Here is a 21,981-nt window from a genome sequence, read left to right as displayed (position 1 = left end):
GGAGATGAGGAGAAATGTCTTTAGTCAGAGGGTGGTGAATCTGTGGAATTAATTGCCACAGAAGGCTGTGAAGGCCGTCAGTGGATATTTTTAAGGCAGAGATAGATAGATTCTTGGTTATTACAGGTGTCAGAGGTTATGGGGAGTAGGCAGGAGAATGAGGTTAGGAGGGAGAGATAGATCAGCCATGATTGAATGGCGGTCGACTTAATGGGCCGAATGGCCTAATTCTACTCCTATTCCCTATGACCTGTTGAACGTGGAGGCTAACACATGTCTACATTGGGTATTATGCAATATTACAATTGTCAGGTCTGATATAGGATTTGGATCCCCATATGTTTGAATAGGATTTACTGATTAGGAAGATAGTAAATTCAGTATTTACTTATAATTTATATGAAATAGTTTTCCATTATTTATTAGTGTGTTAATATGGTTAAATTATTCTAAATGTTAATTTAAAACAATTTTGTAAGCATAAATATCTCAATATCAGATGCATTTTAAAAAATCCAACACGGCCTCACAGACTTTGGTGGGAGGGGAAGTAGACACCATCCCAGCCTTGAAGATAGACACAAAATGCTGGGGTAACTCAGTGGGACAGGACTGGAGAGCAGGAATGGTTTACGTTTTGGGTCAAGACCCTTCTTCAGACTGAGACTCAGGGGAGAGGGAGACTGGATATATGGAATGGTATGGTGTGAAAACGACACAAAGTAAACGATGCTCAAGGAAATGTAGAATGGTTCATTGTTAGCTGACGGGAAGGTGACAACGAGGAATATAATCAGTAAACTTAATCAGGAGTGAAACTGGTCGGAAAACTAGGGTGGGGGGGACGGAGAGAGAGGGAAAGCAAATGTTACTTGAAGTTAGAGAAATCCATATTCATACTGATGTCATACCGTAAACCGTCATCCCAGCCTTGTCTTTTCTTAAAGAATGCCAAGTGCATTCTCAAGGCAGACAATGTCAAATAATCTGTCAAATGAAGATGAGTTGCAATTATTGCTAAATGTTGCTGCCTGACTCCAGGATCATGAGACCCAGGTTAATGGAACCTGCACATCTATACCAGAACAGTATCAGGATAGTAAAGGTAAGGATGCAGGGGTGCATCCACTGCATGATGTGCTGAGGATGAAGTGTTCAATGTAAGTACAAGTTTTTTGTTCTTGGTGTCCTTTAACTTTAACAATATGTAATTCAACAAAAAGGACTGTAAATTCAGCAATATCAGTTGATAGTTATCCATCTGATGACAGACATTGGTTTTACAAACAATCCCCTTTTTTCATAATCTCAATGATTTATGAGGGATCATATTTCTATTGGTTTAGCTTTGAATTGACAAGAAGCAGAATTACATGAATATCAAGTGTAAATGCCTTAGGGTACATCAGCCCAGTGAATTTTATTTTCTATTCAACCTTTCTCACTCTTTTTTCAATACCACTGCAGTACTCGACAGAAACAAAGACAATTGTGTATTTATCATCCCATTGGACATTGTAAAATGCTTTGCAAAAACAATTAAGTACCTGGTTCGAGTACAACATAGAAAATGCTGAACGAAGTTCCCACAAATTATACTGAGGCTAATGGTTGAATGAACTATTTTTAATGCTTTTAATTGTAATAAACGTCTCCCACAGTACTTAGGAGAGGGTTCTCAGAATCTTGGTTTATCATCTTCTATGAACACTGGGCAATAACATGGTGCAGCACTTTCTCAGTATTGTATTAAAATATTAAGTTCAATTCTCGGGAGGTAGACGAACTCTACAGACACAGATTGAAATAGCTGTTATTTAGTGACAGCTCATGTACGAAGGGATATAAAGCATTTTAATAAAAACTGAAATTTCATTGTGTTCAGCAGGTCAGGCAGCATCTGGTTAGACAAACTGTGTTTCAGGCTGGTGATCCTTAATCCAAAATAAGAATAATTAGAAATAAAACATTTTTGAAGTTGCACAGGAGGACTGAAGAGTATATCTGTTATATTGCTGAAACCACGGGAGATTGGAAGACATAAAAAGCTGTTAGTGCCAGCTGAAAGAAGATAGTGAAGACTTGTTCATTGCAGCTGTTCTTCCTGGAGGAAATGTAATTAGAAGAAGGTGAATGAGAACGTGCAGAGAAAAAATGTGGGATCTGTGAAGTACAAAGCACAATCTATGCACAACTAATTGCTGATGTGATATAGGCCATTGAACGTTTTCATTGTGGTTACTTATTTGCAACCAAACTCCACAGCACTCCACTTACTGATGATCAACACCAACATTGTCATCGAACCTGTTTTAAATGATTGTAGTGTTTTTGTTTGGCTAATTGACCTATCTCACAGAGGCTGAACATCACCTCTCTGTCCTCCTCATACCTGGACCATGACCCAATTATTGAACATCTGGCCATTTCTGATGATCTCCCCCTAATTAAATCTGGAGATCTTTCCTCCACAACTCCCATCCAGTCCCTCAACATGGCCTTAATTCAACCTCTTTCAATGATCCACAGTTCCGGTATATCCACCATTCCAACCCACTTCAGATTAGCCTGAAGAAGGGTCTCGACCCGAAACGTCACCCATTCCTTCTCTCCAGAGATACTGAGTTACTCCAGCATTTTGTGTCTACATTGCACAGTATTTACTTATTCCTAATTTGACACAATACTTTCTCCCTTTGTTCAGTTTCTTCAAACCTACCTCCATGATATCATGTCCATTTCCGACACTTCCCTACCATTCCTTGACCTCATCATCTCCATCGCAGGGGACAGACTTCTGACCGACATACACTACAAACCAACTGACTCACATGGCTATCTGGACTACACGTCTTCCCACCCTGCCCCCTACTCCCAATTCCTCCGCATACGCCGCATCTGCTCCCAGGATGAGACGTTCCACACCAGGGCATCGGAAATGTCCTCGTTCTTCAGGGAACGGGGATTCCTCTCCGCCACCATAGATGAGGCTCGCACCAGGGTCTCATCCATACCCCGCAACACTGCTCTCTCTCCCCATCCCCGCACTCGCAACAAGGGCAGAGTCCCCCTAGTCCTCACCTTTCACCCCACCAGCCGGCAAATACAACAAATAATCCTCCGCCATTTCCGCCACCTCCAACGTGACCCCACCACTCGCCACATCTTCCCATCTCCCCCTATGTCTGCCTTCCGCAAAGACCTCTCCCTCCGCAACTCCCTTGTCAATTCTTCCCTTCCCTCCCGTACCACCCCCTCCCCGGGCACTTTCCGTTGCAACCGCAAGAAATGCAACACCTGTCCCTTCACCTCCCCCCTCGACTCCATTCAAGGACCCAAGCAGTCGTTCCAGGTGCGACAAAGGTTCACCTGTATCTCCTCCAACCTCATCTACTGCATCCGCTGTTCTAGATGTCAGCTGATTTACATCGGCGAGACTAAGCGGAGGTTGGGCGATCGTTTCGCCGAACACCTCCGCTCAGTCCGCAATAACCTACCAGAACTCCCGGTGGCTCAGCACTTCAACTCCCTCTCCCATTCCCAATCCGACCTCTCTGTCCTGGGTCTCCTCCATTGCCAGAGTGAGCAACACCGGAAATTGGAGGAACAGCACCTCATATTCCGCCTGGGTTGCTTGCGTCCGGATGGCATGAGCGTTGAATTCTCCCAGTTTTGCTAGCCCTTGCTGTCTCCTCTCCTTCCTTAACCCTCGAGCTGTCTCCTCCCATCCCCCCGCCCTCGGGCTCCTCCTCCTCCCTTTTTCCTTCCTTCTCCCCCCCACCCCCCATCAGTCTGAAGAAGGGTTTCGGCCCGAAACGTCGCCTATTTCCTTCGCTCCATAGATGCTGCTGCACCCGCTGAGTTTCTCCAGCATTTATGTGTACCTTCCATGATATCATCTGTCAGTTTGACATTTTTCATTTACCTGTTTAGTATCATGTGTATCGAGGTAGAATGAAAAGCTTATTGTTGTGTGCTATCCAGTCAAAGAAAAGACTATGCATGATTACAATCAAACCGTCCACAATGTACAGATACAGGATAAATATCCTGATACAGATACAGGATATATTATTAGTGTAAGATAAAGTCGGATTAAAGATAGTTCAAAGCTCTCCAATGAGGTAGGTGGGAGGTCAGGACCACACTCTAGCTGGTGATAGGATGGCTCAGTTGCCCGATAACAGCTGGGAAGAAACTGTCCCTGAATCTTGAGGTGTGCGTTTTCAAACTTCTGTACTTCTTGCCTAATAGGAGAAGGAGTGACCAGTGGCCCTTGATTATGTTGATGGCTTTGTCAAGGCAGAGCTTCACTCTGTCAATGTTAGGGAGTTTGGTTTGCACAATGGCCTGGGCTGCGTTCACAACTCTGCAATTTCTTGGGAGTCGGATGCAGCTGTTCCCAAACTATGCTGTGATAAATGGTTTCTACAGCATATTTGTAGAGATTAGTGGAATGAGCTGCCAGTGATGGTGGCTTTGGCAGATACATTTAGGAGGCTTTTGGATAGGCACATTGATATGCATGAAATGGAGGGATATGGATCACCAACAGACAGTTCAACATATATATATATTACAAAGGTCCCAGCACTGATTCTTGCAAAACACTGCTGGTCACAGACCTCCACTCAGAATAACACCCCTCCAGCACTATCCTCTATCTTCTTTGACCAAGGCAATTTTGTATACAACATACCAACTCACAGTGGGTTCTAGATCACCTTACCACGAGAGCTTTGTGGAAAACTTCACTTATTCCATGTATACAACATCGACTGCCAACCAATCATCTTTGTCACCTTCTAAAAAAAAACCTCCCAAGAATCTTCAATTGTTTCCCTGTCACTGATGTAAGACACTGGCCTATAATTTCCTGGTTTATTTCTATTGTCTTTCTTAAAAAGAGGACAAACATTGGTTACTCTCCATCCTCTGTTGCTACTAACTAAAGAGGATATAAAATCTCTGCAATCTTCTCTCTTGCCTCTCACAATAACAGGAGAGGTTATCCTGTCAGGTCCTGGGGATGTGTCCACCCGAGTATTCTTCAAGAGAACCAAACCTCCAATTCCTTGATATCAAGATGCCCTAGAATATCAGCATTCCCTCCCCAATCCTGCTATTCCCCATGCCCCTTCTTATCTTACATCCTACCAGCCATATTTAAAAACCTCTGTAATTTGTTCAACTTTGAACATTTTCCGCATCTCTCTCCTTTCAGCATTTAAGAGGGATTTATTTACTGCACAATCCCCAGGTTTTGGCTCTATCTTCACCAATATCCTCTTCACTCTCAAAGATTTCCCCATGCTCTTTTATCTCTTCATTTCCCACGATACGAAGACCCAAGCATTGTTTCCAGGTGAAGCAGCAACTGACTTGTACAATTTTCATTTTACTGAACTATATCAAGAGTGCTTAATTGTCATATGTACTGAAAATGGAACATATGCAGCAGCATACACGTCTGTAAACATCGTACTGATAGATAACATAATAAACAGAAAGAAAAAGTTCAATAATTTTTTTTAAATGATATTGGTGCAACAAAGGCAAAAGTCATTGCAACCAAGATAAATCGTAGTTCATAGTTTAGTTGGTGTTTATAATGTTCAAGAGCCTGATGGGTGATGGGAGATGGGAAGAACCTGTTCTTGAACCTGAAGGTCACTTTTTCAGACTCTTTTACCTTCTCCTCGATGGCAGGAATGAAAAGAAGAGCCTGGTCAAGGTGGTGTGGGTCCTTGATGATGCTGGCAGCCTTTTCGAGGCAGCACCTCTTATAATTCTCTTTGATGATGGGGAGGTCAGTGGCTGTGAGGGACTGGACTATACACACCACTTTTTGTGATCTCATTCTTTCCTGAGCGTTTGAGTTGCTGACCAGGTCAGGATGCACTAACTACTATAATTGGATAAACAAATTCTGTTTTGGTGACTTGTTCAGAACACTTCCATTCAGACTGCAAACAGGTCCTAGAGTTTGCAGTCACTGAATCTTCAATTTTCAATCCTGCTCCATTTTGATCAGTCTTTGACCTCTTCAAACAAAGCTTAATATGAGCTGAAGAAACATCACCATCCTCAAGACTCAACACTGAATACAACACTTTTCGATAACCAGCCTTCCCAGCCTGTATCGGAAAAGAATGCTTTATTTCCGAGTTCTAGCCCTTAACTGTTTAGCATATTCATAGTTTTTTTTTTGCCTCGTCGCTATTTATATCTCCTCAAGACAGATCATCTGCGATTAACAAGCTTTTTACCAGCACCATTTGTGTCAATCAGTCTCATTCTCCATCTTTTCGCTGACGTTGTTCTGACCCATCGACCTTAATCGTCAATTATGTTTCTCTGTCCACAAATACTGCCTGATCTAACATTTACAGCATTTTATATTTCAGATTTCCAAATATCTGAGGTGTTATTTGTTTTCAGACTTTTTTTTATGAGAAAATTAAACACCAGGAAAAGGTAAAATCATTAAGGGCTCCCGGAAAAGGTAAAACCATTGTTCAGATAAATATAGAACAGACTTATTCATGTTTGAATATTTCCAATTTATATAATTTCCATCATCATTCCTTTTTTTTCTTTTTTTATTAGAAGTACGGTAAATTACAATACTACCCAACACATATGTCTTAATACATTTTTTGTACCGCTTCATTTTTTGAGCTTTAAGAAAAAGATAGAAGTAAAGAAAGTAAAGAAAGTGCGCAAGAGTCGTGAAGGTGCAAGAGAGTGTTGAGAAAAGAAAGCCCCTTAGAAAAGAAGTTAGAGAAGGAAGTAAAGAAAGAAAGAAGACCCTAGAAAAGAAGGAAAAAGAAAGGAGAAACAATCGCTCTATTATAACATTAAACTCCGCAGTAAGGGGACTACCAACCAAGTCTGTTTATGTTATTTTGTTGGTTTTTTGGGGGGGTTTTTTACACCCCGTTACCAGATCCTGGCACCTTTTATTTATTTATTTATAATTACTATTGCACCTTATGCTTATAATAGTTCCAAAAACGTAGACCACGTCTTTTGGAAATGGTCTGCTTTGCCTGCTAAGAGGAATCTCATCTCTTCCAGATGTAGTGTTTCAAACATATTTGATATCCACATTTTTATTGTTGGTGTAGGCGCATTTTTCCAGAATTTAAGTATGAGCTTTTTTCCCATTATTAGCCCGTAATTGAGTAAATTCTTCTGAAACACGTTTAGTTCAGGGTTACCTTCCGATATTCCAAAAATGATCCATTCTGGTTTTGGTACCAGTTTTATTTTAATTAATTTTGTAAAGATGTCAAATATTTCATTCCAGAATTTTTGTACAAAAAACGAAAGAATGCGCTATGGTAGCTTCTTGACACAGACATTTATCACAGATGGGTGAGACATTAGGGAAGAGTTTATTTATTTTAGTTCTTGAATAATATAGTCTATGTAATGTTTTGAATTGGATGAGAGTATATCGTACGTTGATCGAACATTTATGCACCTGTAGTAAGTGATTATCCCAGCTCTCTTTTGAAATTTTTATAGCTAATTCTTGTTCCCAGTCTCTTCTAATTCCATCAGTTGTGGGTATTTCTATGTTTAAGATGATGTTATATAAGTACGATATTAGATTCCATCATCATTCCCACTGTTCCCATTTCGGACTCATGATCAACGAGAAATGGCCAGCGGTGGAGTCACGTAAGCAGCCGCCCGACCCTTCATTTTGTTTATTGGTTATTGATTTCTGCATATTAAATATTGATTTATCTAACTTCAAGTAACCCTTGCTTTCCCTCTCTCGCTCTCTCTCTCTTTGCCCCCCCCCCCCCCAGTTCTCCGACTAGTTTCACTGTCCATCCGATTAATATTGCTGATTGTATGCCTCCTTGTCACCTTCCCCTCGGCTAACAATGAACCATTCTACATTTCCTTAGCATTGTCTGCTTTGATCTGTCATTTTCACACCTTATCCTTCCATGTCTCTAGACTCCCTCTCCCCTGACTCTCAGTCTGGAGAAGGGTTTCGACCAAAGATCTTTGGTTTCGACCCGAAATGTTACCTATTCCTTCTCTCCAGGGATGCCGCCTGACCCGTTGAGTTACTCCAGCATGTTGTGTCTCGCTTATGTATAGTGATCTCTGAAGGAAGGAACAGCAGATGCTAGTTTAAACCGAAGATAAGACACAAAAAGCTGGAGTAATTCAGCGGGTCAGGCAGCGTCTCTGGAGAAAAGGAATAGATGGCGTTTCGGGTCGAGACTGAAGAAGGGTCTTGACCCGAAACGTCACCCATTCCTTTTCTCCAGAGACGCTGCCTGTCCCGCTGAGTTACTCCAGCATTTTGTGTCTTGCTTATGTTTCGTGATACCTGTACTGAACTGCATACAAAAATGAATGTCACTGTACCTCGGTACATGTGAGAAACAAAAGTAGCATTGAACCATTGATACTGATTAGGTTTTAAAGATCCTTCAAGTCAAAAGAAGTGGTGTGGATGGGTCCCGTTAAAGTAGAACAACTTTGCTCACTCTTACCATTGGGTTGAAACTTCCAGCAGCTGAGAGGCATTCCAGGCGCCCGAACCGTGTGACGTAATCGTAAACCAATCAGACGACGAGGCAGGGGTCACGTGATCGGCCTCCCTCCCCGACCCTTCATTTTGTTTCAGACAGACAGACGGACACAAAATGCTGGAGTAACTCAGCGGGACAGGCAGCGCGTGTTTGGGGTTGAGAGGAGGAACGGGTGATATTTCGGGTGGAGGCCCAGCTTGCGACTGGTTTGCTTTTCCCGTGTTGTTGACGCGACGTCGTCAGCCGACCCCCGGTTGCTCGAGGTGACGTCCCGTTCCTAAACAGCAGGGTCGGCGCCTCCCATTGGTCCGCGGCCCGACAAGAGGCGCCGTCCAATGGGGGGCGCGAGCGTGCGGGGGGTGCGATGTGACGTCGTGAATCTCCCAGCAAACTTTGTCCGATGTTGTCTTTGCCGTCGCCATTAGAGTCGAACAGCGGAGCGAAGGGGAGAGAAAAAATGTCATAATACACCAGCGGGCCGGGGGGTAGGGAGGGGAGGGGAAGGGTAGGGGGTGGTGAAGTGAAGGGGAAGCCAGAGGTCACCGGCCGGGAGGTCGGTCGGTCGTTCGTTCGGACGGAGCGATGACTGTGAGCGGGGTTTTTGTTTGACCCGGCCACCATGTAAGGAAAAGTGCGGCGGCGGCGGCGGCGGCAGCGGGGTTGGGGTGGGTGGGTGAGAGAGGGGGTGGTGTGGGGGAGCGGATCGACTGGAGCGGCGGAGGAGGAGGAGGAGGCGGAGGCGGCGGCGGCGGCGGCGGTGGACAAGAGACGCGAGAGTGCGCGGGGGAGAAGGTCTGTTGTTTGTTGTGTGCGGCCCCCCCCCCCCTCTGACCCGAACCTAAACATAAGGTAAAGATGTGGCAGCGGCGTGGAAGTGCAGCCCCAGCGCAGCTGAATGCGAGGCCGGTGCCCAAGAGCTGGAATTAGGTAACTGCTGGTCAATCAGTAGCGAAAAGTAAAATCCGCAGCGACAGCGAGCTGTTTTAAGTATCCTGCGCGAAGTGACAGATAGCCGGGTGCAGAGTGAGGCCGTATCTGCTTCACACTGATGCATTTGTAGTTCCCAGCGTAAAGCTAGCGAAAAAGACAAAGTTTAGTTCTTTTAGCAACAGAATTAAACGGACATGTTGCGGACAGGTTTTGGCTAAATTTTCTATTTATGGGTTCCAGATTTTAAGTTTTTTGCAAGTTTGTGGTTGAGTTGTGATTTTTAGCGTGATCACCGGAATCCTGCTTTGCTACTTGCATTTGAAGTACTTTTGTGCCAAGCATTTCTTTCTCGTTTGCCATAAAATATGCTGTATGAAATTACGTTATTCGTTACATTACCACATTTACCTATCTTTTATTAGTTGAGCTACAACAATAAACGTTTCCAGCTTTCGTAATTCTTTTATTTCCCAATTGCATTTTGTCTAGAACATATGTCACGTTTACAGTTTTCTTCTCTCCAATGATAATCAGTGTAAAGAAAAACATCACTCATTCTGCAGCCTTTAAGTTTGTGATAAGAACTCGGTACCCAAAGGTTTTGAAAATTATCTTTGCATACTGCAGATTGGAGTATAACGCAAAACGTTTTATAATTACAATCTTGTTCAAGCTGCCTTTGTTACCTACCGTCTACAGTTTTCGTAGTTGGCAATCCTTTGTTTAGAAATGCTGGGTTAGTATGTACGTTTACGATGTTTCTTTGTCACGTTTATTAAATTATAACGCAATAAATCATTTGACACCTCCCGGGCCCTTAATCAGCAACCGAACCCAGTGTTGCAGATATGTTGATGCAAATCAGCTGACTTGCATATATACAATGTGCTGCCAATTCCTAATTTGGAATTGCTTCATTCATATTTTAAATATCCTGGAGTTGCCATAACTCCTGTTGCTATATTCAAATAATTGAACAATGTAAATGATAGTGTAAAACTTGACATTTCTACGCCAGTATTTTGATTAGTGTATTTGATCACGCAATGTGCAACCATTTTTTGAGAAACAATGCTCAATCCAATGTACAAATAGTATTTAAGTACTTATGTTTTTCAAGGCCAGTTTTTTTTCCAAACATTGTATCATTCGTATCTGTTTGATGGACTTGTTCTAGCTGTCCGGTTTTGTTCTTTGTGCTGTATGGTCTGTTTTTTTAGCTTTCTAATTTATCTAAACATTGACTTTTAGAAATCCAACTGACTAAGATTGTTTTCCTTTTTTGCTAAAAAGGGAGAATCCTAATATGCTTGCATCTTGTCAGTGTTTAGACAAATAATTTTTGTGGAAATTTCGGAACCATGTTGTAGATTCAGAGAAAGTTAATCTGCAACAGAAGTTGATAATAATTAATTTAACTTTGCTAATATCACTTGATTACGAGCAGAAGATTACTGCTGCTTTTCCCCCACTGTGCTGAATCTTAAATGGCATGGTAGAAGCCATCTGCCTTGCAGCACTTGCTACTTACCACAAAATATACACCCATGCCTCTTTACAAAAAATAGTTTTTTTGGGGAGTGTATTTTTGTTTTCAAAAAATAGGATGAAATCGACCAACATTCTGAACGTTAAATTTAATTTCTAATTTTAGACTATCATTTTGTAATAGTCAAGATGCCTTCTGGGTTTCAGTGTAATACAAGGAGCAAACATTGGCAGTGTTTAGATGTTTGAGAGTTGTTGGAAAGCTTGGTCTATAGTCACAATTAGAAAATGCTGAAAAACGAGGTCAGTCAGAATCTGTAAATGTAAAAGTAGGTTCATGTAATAGATGTACTATTTTTTAGGAATAGAAACTGGGTTTCCAATTTTCTAATTGTCAACTGTTGAAAGAAAAACTCTTGTTTTCCCTATACTATTACTAAATAGCTCAAGTACTTTGTCTTTCTCATTTGTAAATATGTGGAAATCAGTTCAATTACAATATCTTGCATTATCTAAATATATTTTAGAATTTGGGGAACAGCATACTGATTTTTTGTGGATTATTTTTTAAATTGGGTTTATAATTCTATTGCAGCAAAACTCCATCACATGCTAAAATTATTACTAGTCTGATATTAAGCCTTGCAGGTATGAGGCTCATCATCATTCTCATTACTATTTTTCTGCTGAAATGTGTTTTCTACAAAACTAGGCAGTAACAATTATCTGAATGTAAAACTGACTTCAAAACCAAAACCGCCTTGAATGTAACAAGTTCTTGTCCAATATATAGCTAATAATCTAGTGAGTTAACTGGTTAGGATGCAAGGAGTAGCATCATTACTATACCATTCTTATAGTAAAATACATTATACTGTCTAGCTTTGATATATGCAAACCATGGGTCGAGTCCATGAAAAAATGCAAGTTGACATGTCTCAAAATCCAGGGAATGCCTGGAGTTTTTTTTCTGTTGCTGGACATTATTTCTGTGTTATTCATTTAAGTGAGATATGGAATATCAGCATAAAATGAATCTGTCCTTTTTATATAGTTAATTGGGAAATATTTTGTTTCTAGATATGAATGAGTTGCTGGAGCTGGAAGTACAATGAACAGTGACAAATCACTTTGTTCATGTGTCATTTTGCTTAAGATAGAAATTCAGTCTATCAAATTCCCTCCGAAGCATTCATGACCAAATCTATAGAAATTATGAACTAGTTTATGGTGAATGGATGGTCTGAAATTGATTGTCATTTGTTCCATTGTTTTCACAGATGCTATATTAATTAATATAAAAATGTTGTATTTATAGTTTTAAATTCCACTAAATTGAGTGAAAGGGTAATGGAAAATGTTGATTTGAAAGACATTTGGTGTTACCTATAAATTGAAAAAAAAATCTAATTTTCCATACTTTATAGAAAAGCAGTGTCATTGTAATGTTTGCCCAGTCGGATGGTAGGGGAAGAAATCTGTATTAATTGTTGATTTTATTTTTGTTGCAGCCTCTTGTCCTGCATAGAAAACTGATGCTAGATGTGAGCAACGATGACTGAATATGGAATAAAATGGCCCTGTGATTACTGCACGTATGAAAACTGGCCATCTGCAATCAAATGCACCATGTGTCGTGCACCAAGACCCAACGGCACTATAATTACCGAAGATCCGATCAGAGGCAGCTCCAGTGATCTGAATGAAGATTGGGATACTGCAAGTATAGAAAGTGGCAGCAGTCCTCTGATTTGTCCAGACTCTAGTGCTAGACCAAGGGTTAAATCGTCGTACAATTCTGAAAGTGCAAGCAAATGGTCATGCCACATGTGTACTTACTTGAATTGGCCAAGAGCAATAAGATGCACTCAGTGTTTGTCTCAGCGTCGGACCAGAAGCCCTGCGGACTCCCCTCAATCATCTGGTTGCATTTCAAGACCAGTTCAGGCTTCTCAGGACCCCTGTGAAGAGTATAATGACAGAAACCGACTCAACACAAAAGCAATGCATTGGATCTGTGCAGCTTGCACATATGAGAACTGCCCCAAGTCTCGGAAGTGTGCAGTCTGTGACTGTCCTACACCTAACAATTTGGATGCAATTGAATTTGCAGAAGCAGATGAAGCTTCTTCACTGATAAATGAACAGGACAGGGCTCGATGGAGGAGCAGTGGCAGTAGTGGTAATAGCCAAAGAAGATCTCCTCCGGTACCTAAACTTGAGTCAGAGATGAAAATGGACTTTCAAAGGATTGAGTTGGCACCGGGAGCTGTTTGCGGTAAAGGAGAGTTGGAAGTGGATTTTAAACGACTCAAACAAATAAAGAATAGAATGAAAAGATCAGATTGGCTCTTTCTCAATGCTTGCGTAGGTAGGTATTTTGTGAATTTCCTTTTGTTTATCACCATGTGTACCTTACTCACTTCATAATAGTGAATGTGTGTGGCATTTTTAGAATTGTGTATATTTGTTAAAGAATGTTTTGTTCAGAAGATAATGTAAGCAGCATTTTTAAAATTGAGAAGTTTATGTTTGGATTTTTACTTTTAGCAAATTTTGCTGCGTCTGGCCACAACGTATGGGCACAATTTTCCAATAACTTAATGTAGGTCACAATCAGGAATATTAGATATAGGATTCATTTTCCACGGCGATTTAAGATCAACAAACAGGGCTCCAGTGATTTCCAGAGTGTTATTTTTACTACTTTGATTTACTTTTGATTGCGACTGTGATTGGTAGATTTTTAAACGCCAAATGTTTTCCAAACTGGGTTGTGTTGAGCAATGCATGTTCTGCATATTGCGACTATGAAACTGCATCACTTCACCTAATATTTTCTCACCTTGAAGCAAGATCAAACGTGTGTATCAACCTATGTATGATTAATTTGCACCTACCTTTGTGTAACAAGGAAGCAGACAAACCACTCCGCTTGTCTGAGTCGTTCGTTATGCAAGCTTACTCATGTCTGTCTTGCTGATTACATGTGGCACTCTCTCTTACTGGATATATCCGGTGTATATATTTTTAGTTTTTAATGGAACACTTGTCATTCGCACAAAACAGTCCATACGCCACCACTTCATCTCTAAAAAATTGAGAAGATTGGAAAATTGAGGGGGAGGGGGGGGAATAAGGGGGAGGATGTTTTTAAATGATCACATGGTGAGGGGTTCTTTCCACCATTTAATTTGTATGTCCAAGATGTACGTTTGATTGAAAGCACTTGTCTTGCAAATGAGATTATTTTTGGCAGGTTGACACCCCAAAATATTAACTATAATAAAGGTATTATAGTATATAATTTGATATGGAAATTTATCATTAATTGTTCAGAATTCTTTATTCCAAACTTTGGCATCAAATTTGTTATTGTAAAAGTGTCAGTTTTTGACTCGTATCTATGTTTTTAAAACTGATTTTGCTGACAGAATTATTAACTTTCACTCAAATTAGATTTCCATTGCATCATAAAATTATCCATTATATTGAATTTTATTATTTAAGTTATACCATTGTCTGATTTATACTGTTGCGTCTTATGTGATTAAAGCCTCATATCTATTGTAAAGAGGCTGCTTGTAACATTGGGTGCCAAGGATTGAGTTATGAATGTCCACCAATTGTGCCCACGTTCACAGACATTTTCTATTGCCTATTTTAAAGCAAAGGAGGATTACATTTCTGCCCATAGTCTATAACACTACTTCGAATTTTAAATTATATTGAGATTTGCATTTTCCCAAATGGGTTTGGATAAGCACTGGAATAAATTTGCTCAAACGAAAGAATAGTATAATTGCTGTTTCATTTTGGTTGGGGAGGAATGGACATAATTTGAGTTCTTGCATTTGATCATAATTGTGCTTTGCCTTTACTACACCCAATCTGCATGTCCAATTAATGGCATCATCTGCACAGTGCTATGATGTGTGGACAGTATAAGTATTCTCCAAATGAAATAACTACCAACAGGCATGATACAAACCTTTGGAAGGAATAATTGATTTCATGCAATGTGTTCGGAGGGCTGAAGAAGTACTTGTACTGAAGTACTTGTACTGAAGTAATGATGCTTTACTTTCACACCTTCAATGTCATTCTTATTCAAAATCAGCCAGGTGTTGTGGTGGTGCTGTTGTGCAACTTGTGAAGGGAGTTGTCCAGCATTGTATAAATCACTTGTGATCTGGAACCTTCAAGCTGCATTGCAAGGATGTTGATGTTAAAGCCAGCAGAGTTTTAGCATGTAGTGAATGAGTGATTAATTGTTTTACTCCATTGCCAAAGCTCCCATTTGTTTTGTTGGTGCATGTAAGATATTGCACTGATTATTAAAGTGCATCCCTTCCCTTAATTTTTTTTGTAATATTAAATTCTTCAATTGCATTTGACCGTGAATTTATGTTAAGATATGGATGAAATATAGAGACTAATATTGCTGGTGGACATTAATTAGTTATTTTGGAGTAAGTCTTTCTTTAATGAGCAGTTTTCTTTGGGAGTCCTTTGAGGAGCACTGCAATGTGCTGTCAGAACATTTTCTATGATCATGCATCAGAATTGCCAGGATGAATTTTCTGCCAATAGTTAATGGGCAGTGAATTACAGATTGTTGTGGCTGAATTTAACATGTAGACCTCATCACAACTGAGAGCCAAGAACAGGAGTAAAATAGGGACTTAAGGCCAACAGAAGGGACGACAGATGGCACAATGGGCTAAGTGTTCGGCTGGCAACCGGAAGGTAGCTGGTTCGAATCCTGCTTGGAGTGCATACAAGACACTTCACCCACCTTTGCCTGTGTGTGTCCTTGGGCAAGACACTTCACCCACCTTTGCCTGTGTGTGGATGTAATTATGTGAAGCACTTTGGGGTCAATGCAAGTTGACTAAAAATGTGCTATATAAATAAAGACATTTAAATTTAATTTAATAACTGTCTCAACATTGATTTTCCTTGATGCGAGTGCTCTGGACTATCCCACAGCAAAACTACAAGGGCAATCCTTGCTATCACCTGAGTGATTACGAAATCATAAACTATATTCCAACTCAAAAATAAAAAGATTTGGGAGAAGACTGCATCTTTGCTGAGCTCCTGAATGTGGTAGTGTAGAACTCAATTACGAATCTACATGTCTGGGAAGAGGTGGATATTCCCAGTAACTTCAAGGATACTGTAAGCTTAACCAGGGCTCTCACCTAACTTTTTTTCCCTGTTGTCAGCCGGGCAACTGTGGCAGCTTTTTAGGTTGCCAAATGATATAAGACAGCTTGCATGACGCGTGCGATAAGTGCTCGGACGAATTTAACATTTTTTTTAATCAAGTGCTTAGTTAACAGTCGGAATTATGCTCAATGAAGCATTCACATATTATTTCTGCTTCAAATAAAGTCACAAACTAAACATATCCACCAATCAAGACATGATATATACCATAATGACATGCAGCAACATTATAATACAGTATCTAAACTCTTTTTACACATTGCAATTAATGCAATTTCTATTAGTTCTTTCCACTTCCAAACAAAAATGTGGTTGGATTATTCAGCGTATGATCAACATGTGTCAATAAATCCTGGACCATGGTAACATATATGCTTAACCATGCATACTACAGATTGATGGAAGCATGTTTTCTGTGAAGGAACAAAAATTACCATGACATGGCCATAGCATGGGTCGTTATTGCTATTGGGACAGAAACACTCTCGCTTCCCACATAATTTATCCATAACAAAATATACAGGTTGCAAGGTAATTTCTAAAGGCATTTTATGATAATAGCTGTTAAAACCGACTATACCCATCTGACAGGTGGGTATCTAACCCATCTAAACATTACACTAACTGACAAGAGGTGGCCAAAGGACATAACTGCAGCAAATGTTCTTTTGGTAATATGTTTAAAGGTGTTGAGAAGGCAATCGGTGCGGAATGGATGGATTGAGGCAGGTGAATTAGTACGTGTTAGATTATGTAAAATTGTGAGGGGAGAGCACGGGGGATGTCAGTGGTGTTGAATGGGGGGTTCAGTATGGGATGGATTGGGAGGGGGGATCAGTACAGGATGGATGGGGGGGGGGGTCAGCGCAGGATGAATGGGGGGGGATCAGTACAGGATGCATGGGGGGGTCAGTACAGCGTGGATCAGAGGGTCTGCAGGATGAATGGTGATCACAACAGGATGAATGAGGGGATCAGTACAGGATGAACGGGGGTAGACAAAAGTGCTGGAGAAACTCAGCGGGTGAGGCAGCATCTATGGAGCAAAGGAAATAGGCAACGTTTTGGGTCAAGACCCTTCTTCAGACTGTTCCCCCCCCTTTCTTCTTGAATGGGGGGATCAGTACAGGATGGATGGGGGGGGGGGGGTCAGCGCAGGATGAATGGGTGTATCAGTGCAGGATGAATGGGGGGGGGGGTCAGTACAGTGGATCGGAGGGGCTGTGCAGGATGAATGGGGGATCAGTACAGGATGAATGGTGATTCAGTAAAAGATGAATGGGGGATCACTACAGGATGACTGAGGGGATCAGTATAGGATGAATGAGGGGATCAGTATTGGATGAATGAGGGGATCAGTATTGGATGAATGAGGGGATCAGTACAGAATGAATGAGGGGATCAGTACAGGATGACTGGAGATCAGTAAAAGATGAATGGGTAGGTCACTACAGGATGGATGGGGGGGATCGGTGCAGGATGAATTGGGGGACCAGTGTAGGATGGATGGAGGGGTGGGGGGAAGTGGCAGGAGAATCCATGCGAGGTGGTTAGGGTGATCAGCGCAGGATGAATAGATGGGGAGGGGAGCACAGGGGATGTCAGTGAGGACTGATTAGAGGCGGGAATGGGGATCAGTGCGGGATGGAGAGGAGGGGTCTCAGGATACCTTCTGAAATTTGTAGTCGACAGAGCAGTACTCTGCATATTGCCATCTTGGACAATTTAACATTTTTTTTATCAAGCCAATTAAACAAGCCAATTAACTTACAAACCTGTACCTCTTTGGAGTGTGGGAGGAAACCGAAAATCTCGGAGAAAACCCACGGGGAGAACGTACAAACTCCATACAGACAGCACCTGTAGTCCGGTTCGAACCCGGGTCTCTGGCGCTGCATATTGCTGTAAGGCAGCAACTCTACCGCTGTGCCACCGTGACTGCCATTAAGGGGGTGGAGGGGGGCGTACGAGAGAGAGAGAGAGGGGAAGGGGGTGAGGAGGAAGGAAGGCCAGCGCTCCTCGGACATCATTGCCCTGCTTCCTTGGCCGTCCCTGTCCACCGCCAAGTGCTGCCGCCAAAGGGGGAGGCGGTTGGGATCTCCTCGCCACCGCCTCCCCTCCTCCGCAAGCCAACAGCAAGATGCGGGGCTGAGCGGTGCAGCTCAAAGATCCTATAGCTAGGATCTTTGGTGCAACTGCTTCAGACGGCGGAAGGAGGCCTCCCCCTCCCGGCCTCGCCGTGCAGGAAGGTTTGCTTTGAAAGCGCCGTTGGCGGAGTGACAAGCAGTGGCCGCTATCAGGGCAGGCAGGAGGAGGAGGAGATTGAGCCGCTATCGCGGCCGCTACTGCCGCTGTTCGGGGGCTCGTCATTCGCTCCGACCCTTCGTCACCACTCACCTAATATCTCTGCCCCGCAATACTGCCGTTGCCAACACGAAACATCACGTTCCTTTTCTCCAGAGATGCTGCCTGACCCGCTGAGTTACTCCAGTTTTTTGTGTCTATCTTCGGGATAAACCAGTATCTGCAGTGCCAAGCCGGGCAAAATGACTCTCTGTTTAGGTTGCCCGGTGGCACTTTGGGTGGTCATTGGCACCCGGGCAACTGCTAATTTCGAGCCCAGTTAACCATTTTTAAGAAGGGAGACCAGTTACATTTTTTTTTAATTTAAATTTTTTTTAAAAAAGGAGTCTTCCTGCAATCCATCTCGGAAAGATATCACCAGTGTCCTCTTCACCCAGAAAAGTTGCTCACCAAATTGGTGTGCTTTCTGTCCATCCAAAGGGACAGTGAATATGATGGTGCCAAGAAAAATGTAAAGATCAACACCAGCCACCAAACACATTGGATTATTTTTATTTCTGTAAAGCCTTTGAACTGTCTTGGATTTAGCTACTCATAGACTAGTTGGTGGGAGAGTTGGCTTTGCTTCCAAACTGATAAGCAAGGATGTGTATAGTTGCAGGCAGTGATTCTAGATGGCAGGCCAGGTCTTGCAGGATCAGGCTCTGGTGTAAAAACATTATGTTGGTGCATCTACCAATCTCTTTAAGGCATTGACTGTTCAAAATAGTGCACCTTCTGTTTGTGGTGCTAGCTAACCCACTAGGACATCATTGGGTTGTGGGAGGAAACGAGAGAACATTGAGGATATCCAATTGCGGAGATTTTATAAAATGGCACTATTTAATTGAAACAAAATGTAAGATGTCTACATTTACCAGTTTTTGTTACATTGCTTGTTCATCCATTTTTGTATTCAGGCATACAGACAAGCAGATTGTGCATTACCTAACTGGTTAAGCTGTTGTTTTCTGCACTCAATGCTATTGATTTTCCCATAATGTAATTGAAGTCAACTGTTCAGCATTGAATAATGGCCACAAAACAGGAAATTCTATGCAAGAAATTGCAGTTCAGGATTTCTTTCTCTCCATTCTTTCTGATTGCATAAGAATAATGGGGAAGCCAAGCTGTTTTCAGGTATTTAGAGGGATACAGCATGGAAACAGGCCCTTTGGCCCAGTGAGTAGTCTGATCATCGATCACCTGTTTACATTAGTTCTATGTTAACCCACTTTCACATCCATTCCCTACACACTAGGGGAAATTTAGGCCAATTAAGCTACAAACACGCCTGACTTTGGGATGTGGGAGGAAACCAGAGCACCTGGAGAAAACCCACGAGGTCCAGGGAGAACATGCAAACTCCAATGAATACCTGGCCCACATGTGTTGGAAAATTAATCAATGGTTAAAAAGGACAATATTTATATTTCCTGTTGTCTTCGGAACTCTTATCTTGTGCTTCCAGACACAGCAATGACACTTGGGGCATAACTTCCAATGTACCACATCAGATAAGCAGGTTTGATTAACCTTAATAATGTTTCTGATAATACTCATGATCAATGTTTGGCCTTTTGGCTCCAAAACAAATATGCTGCTGAGTTTTTAATCCAAATATTTTAATCCATATTCTGAGGAAGCCTTTCTGAATCTACTGTCTCAATTACTTTTTACTTTCTTTTGATTTATTAAGAAACTTCTTTAAGAGATTAAAAATCTGTTCAAAGTATTGAATTTTTATAGATTGGTAGCTTGTAGGAATAAAAAGTAACTTCAAAGAAAACAATTAACATTTATTCTTTCTCTGAATTAATATTATTGATCCATGCAATTTGCTATCATTTCATGAATTTCTCTAGTTAGAGCAGAAGTTATCATGAGGGCACTCATTTTGGGGTGGGTGGGGTAGTGGAAATGCATACAGCCCACTGACGCTCCTGGCATGAATCTTCAGGTCTAGGTTCTGAATTGTGTTAGTAAAGATTATAATGCTAAAAGTCTTTGGGCCAAAATGCTTGGTAAGTTTTTCCTTGGCAAATTAATTTGACTCTTCATAAATGAAAGTATTTCAATTAATTAACAATGCTTTACTGGGAGTTAGTGTTAACTAGTTACAAGGTTAGGCTTCATTGACTAATGGAGTAAATCTAGAGTAATGAGAGTTATGTTATGAAAATTGTTGGTGAGTAGAAGCTTTGGGGAATTCATTGCATATTTAGCCAATAAATTGTGATATTAAGACATCCTATATTGCCAAATAAGGAAATCCACTTCCCTTGCTGATTTGCACTGTTTACTGCAATGAATTATAGATTAAACTGTGAATACATCTTAGAACTTGGCCACAGTTATGCTTTACTGGGAAATGATGACAGGTGTTAAAATTAATTGTTTAAAATATATGGCATGATTATTAATAAATTGTCACTGCTCTTTTATTTCTAAATCAGTGGTTGTAACCAAATTCCCTACAAGTTTATTTTTCTTCTTGAATGCTTGCAGGCATTTTGGTATAACTAAGGTGGCCTGTAAAGTACATTTTAAATGAAGCTTGAACTTTTTAACAGATGAAGGCATTGTGTGGTATCTAAGACAGAACATTCAAATGAGAGAAGAGGATTGTTTGTATTAATTGTTTAAGTAATGTGCAACATGTGATATGGCTGTCTGACAGTATTTGAATCATGCTCCATCCACAATGTGTTTAAATAACATTGAATGGAATGAATAGATTGGGGTTGATTCTATGAGCAATTGTATAATGACGTGATCAGTAGTTTCTGTCAGTGATTGCTCCCTTGCTTTAATTTCAAGATTTGTGACCCCCCCCCCCCCCAACTTGTGGTAAATGAATTAGTTGGTTGGTACATGTTGTTTTTATTTTCCTCTTAATATTAATCTTAAATGGTAATTCTTAATTATCAATTAACGTGGGCTTTTTAAAAAAGAAGCTCATTAATTATTTTTGTTTGACACTAATAGGATATTCCTATTCTGCACATATTTGATCAATAGTTGTCGGTAGTAAGGAAAGCAAACTCGATGCTAGCATTTATTTCAAGAGGGCTTGTATACAAAAACAGGGATGTAATGCTGAGGCGCTGGTGAGGCCGCATTTGGAATATTGTGAGCAATTTTGGGCACCATATCTGAGGAAGTATGTGCCGGCTCTGGAGAGGGTCCAGAGGAGGTTTACAAGAATAATCCCAGGAATGAGTAGGTTAATCAATGATGAGCATTTGTCGGCACTGGGCCTGTACTTGCTGGAGTTTAGAAGAATGAGGGGCACCTCATTGAAATATACAGAATAGTGAAAGGCTTGGATAGAGTGGATGTGGAGAGGATGTTTCCACTAGTGGGAGAGTGTAGGGCCAGAGGTCATAGCCTCAGAATTAAAGGGTGTTCTTTTAGGAAG

The 21,981-nt window shown here is 41.2% G+C and overlaps 1 protein-coding gene and 1 long non-coding RNA gene across 6 annotated transcripts in view; one reads left to right on the top strand and one right to left on the bottom strand.

Annotated features, from left to right (window-relative positions):
* Positions 1–1,611: 1,611 nt before the first annotated feature.
* On the bottom strand, positions 1,612–8,872 carry LOC116981069. Its single transcript, XR_004414157.1, has 2 exons — positions 8,526–8,872; positions 1,612–2,104 (listed from the first exon to the last, which is right to left on the bottom strand). It is a non-coding gene; the product is annotated as an uncharacterized LOC116981069 (long non-coding RNA).
* A 28-nt stretch (positions 8,873–8,900) lies between these two features.
* Positions 8,901–21,981, top strand: part of zranb1 (zinc finger RANBP2-type containing 1) — a 61,439-nt gene continuing 48,358 nt past the window's right edge. The window contains exons 1-2 of one of the 5 annotated variants that reach the window (XM_033033724.1): positions 8,901–9,185; positions 12,494–13,353. In XM_033033724.1, coding sequence (XP_032889615.1) covers positions 12,537–13,353 — 817 coding nt within the window. In that variant the 5' untranslated portion in view covers positions 8,901–9,185; positions 12,494–12,536. Of the gene's footprint in view, positions 9,186–9,299; positions 9,492–10,111; positions 10,231–12,493; positions 13,354–21,981 lie in introns of those variants that run through there. The other 4 variants (XM_033033725.1, XM_033033723.1, XM_033033726.1 and 1 more) reach the window with 4 other exon arrangements.

The sequence above is a fragment of the Amblyraja radiata genome, chromosome 15 (assembly GCF_010909765.2).
Source record: "Amblyraja radiata isolate CabotCenter1 chromosome 15, sAmbRad1.1.pri, whole genome shotgun sequence".
In the NCBI taxonomy this organism is placed as follows: domain Eukaryota; kingdom Metazoa; phylum Chordata; class Chondrichthyes; order Rajiformes; family Rajidae; genus Amblyraja; species Amblyraja radiata.
This window is presented reverse-complemented; position numbering and strand designations above follow the sequence as displayed.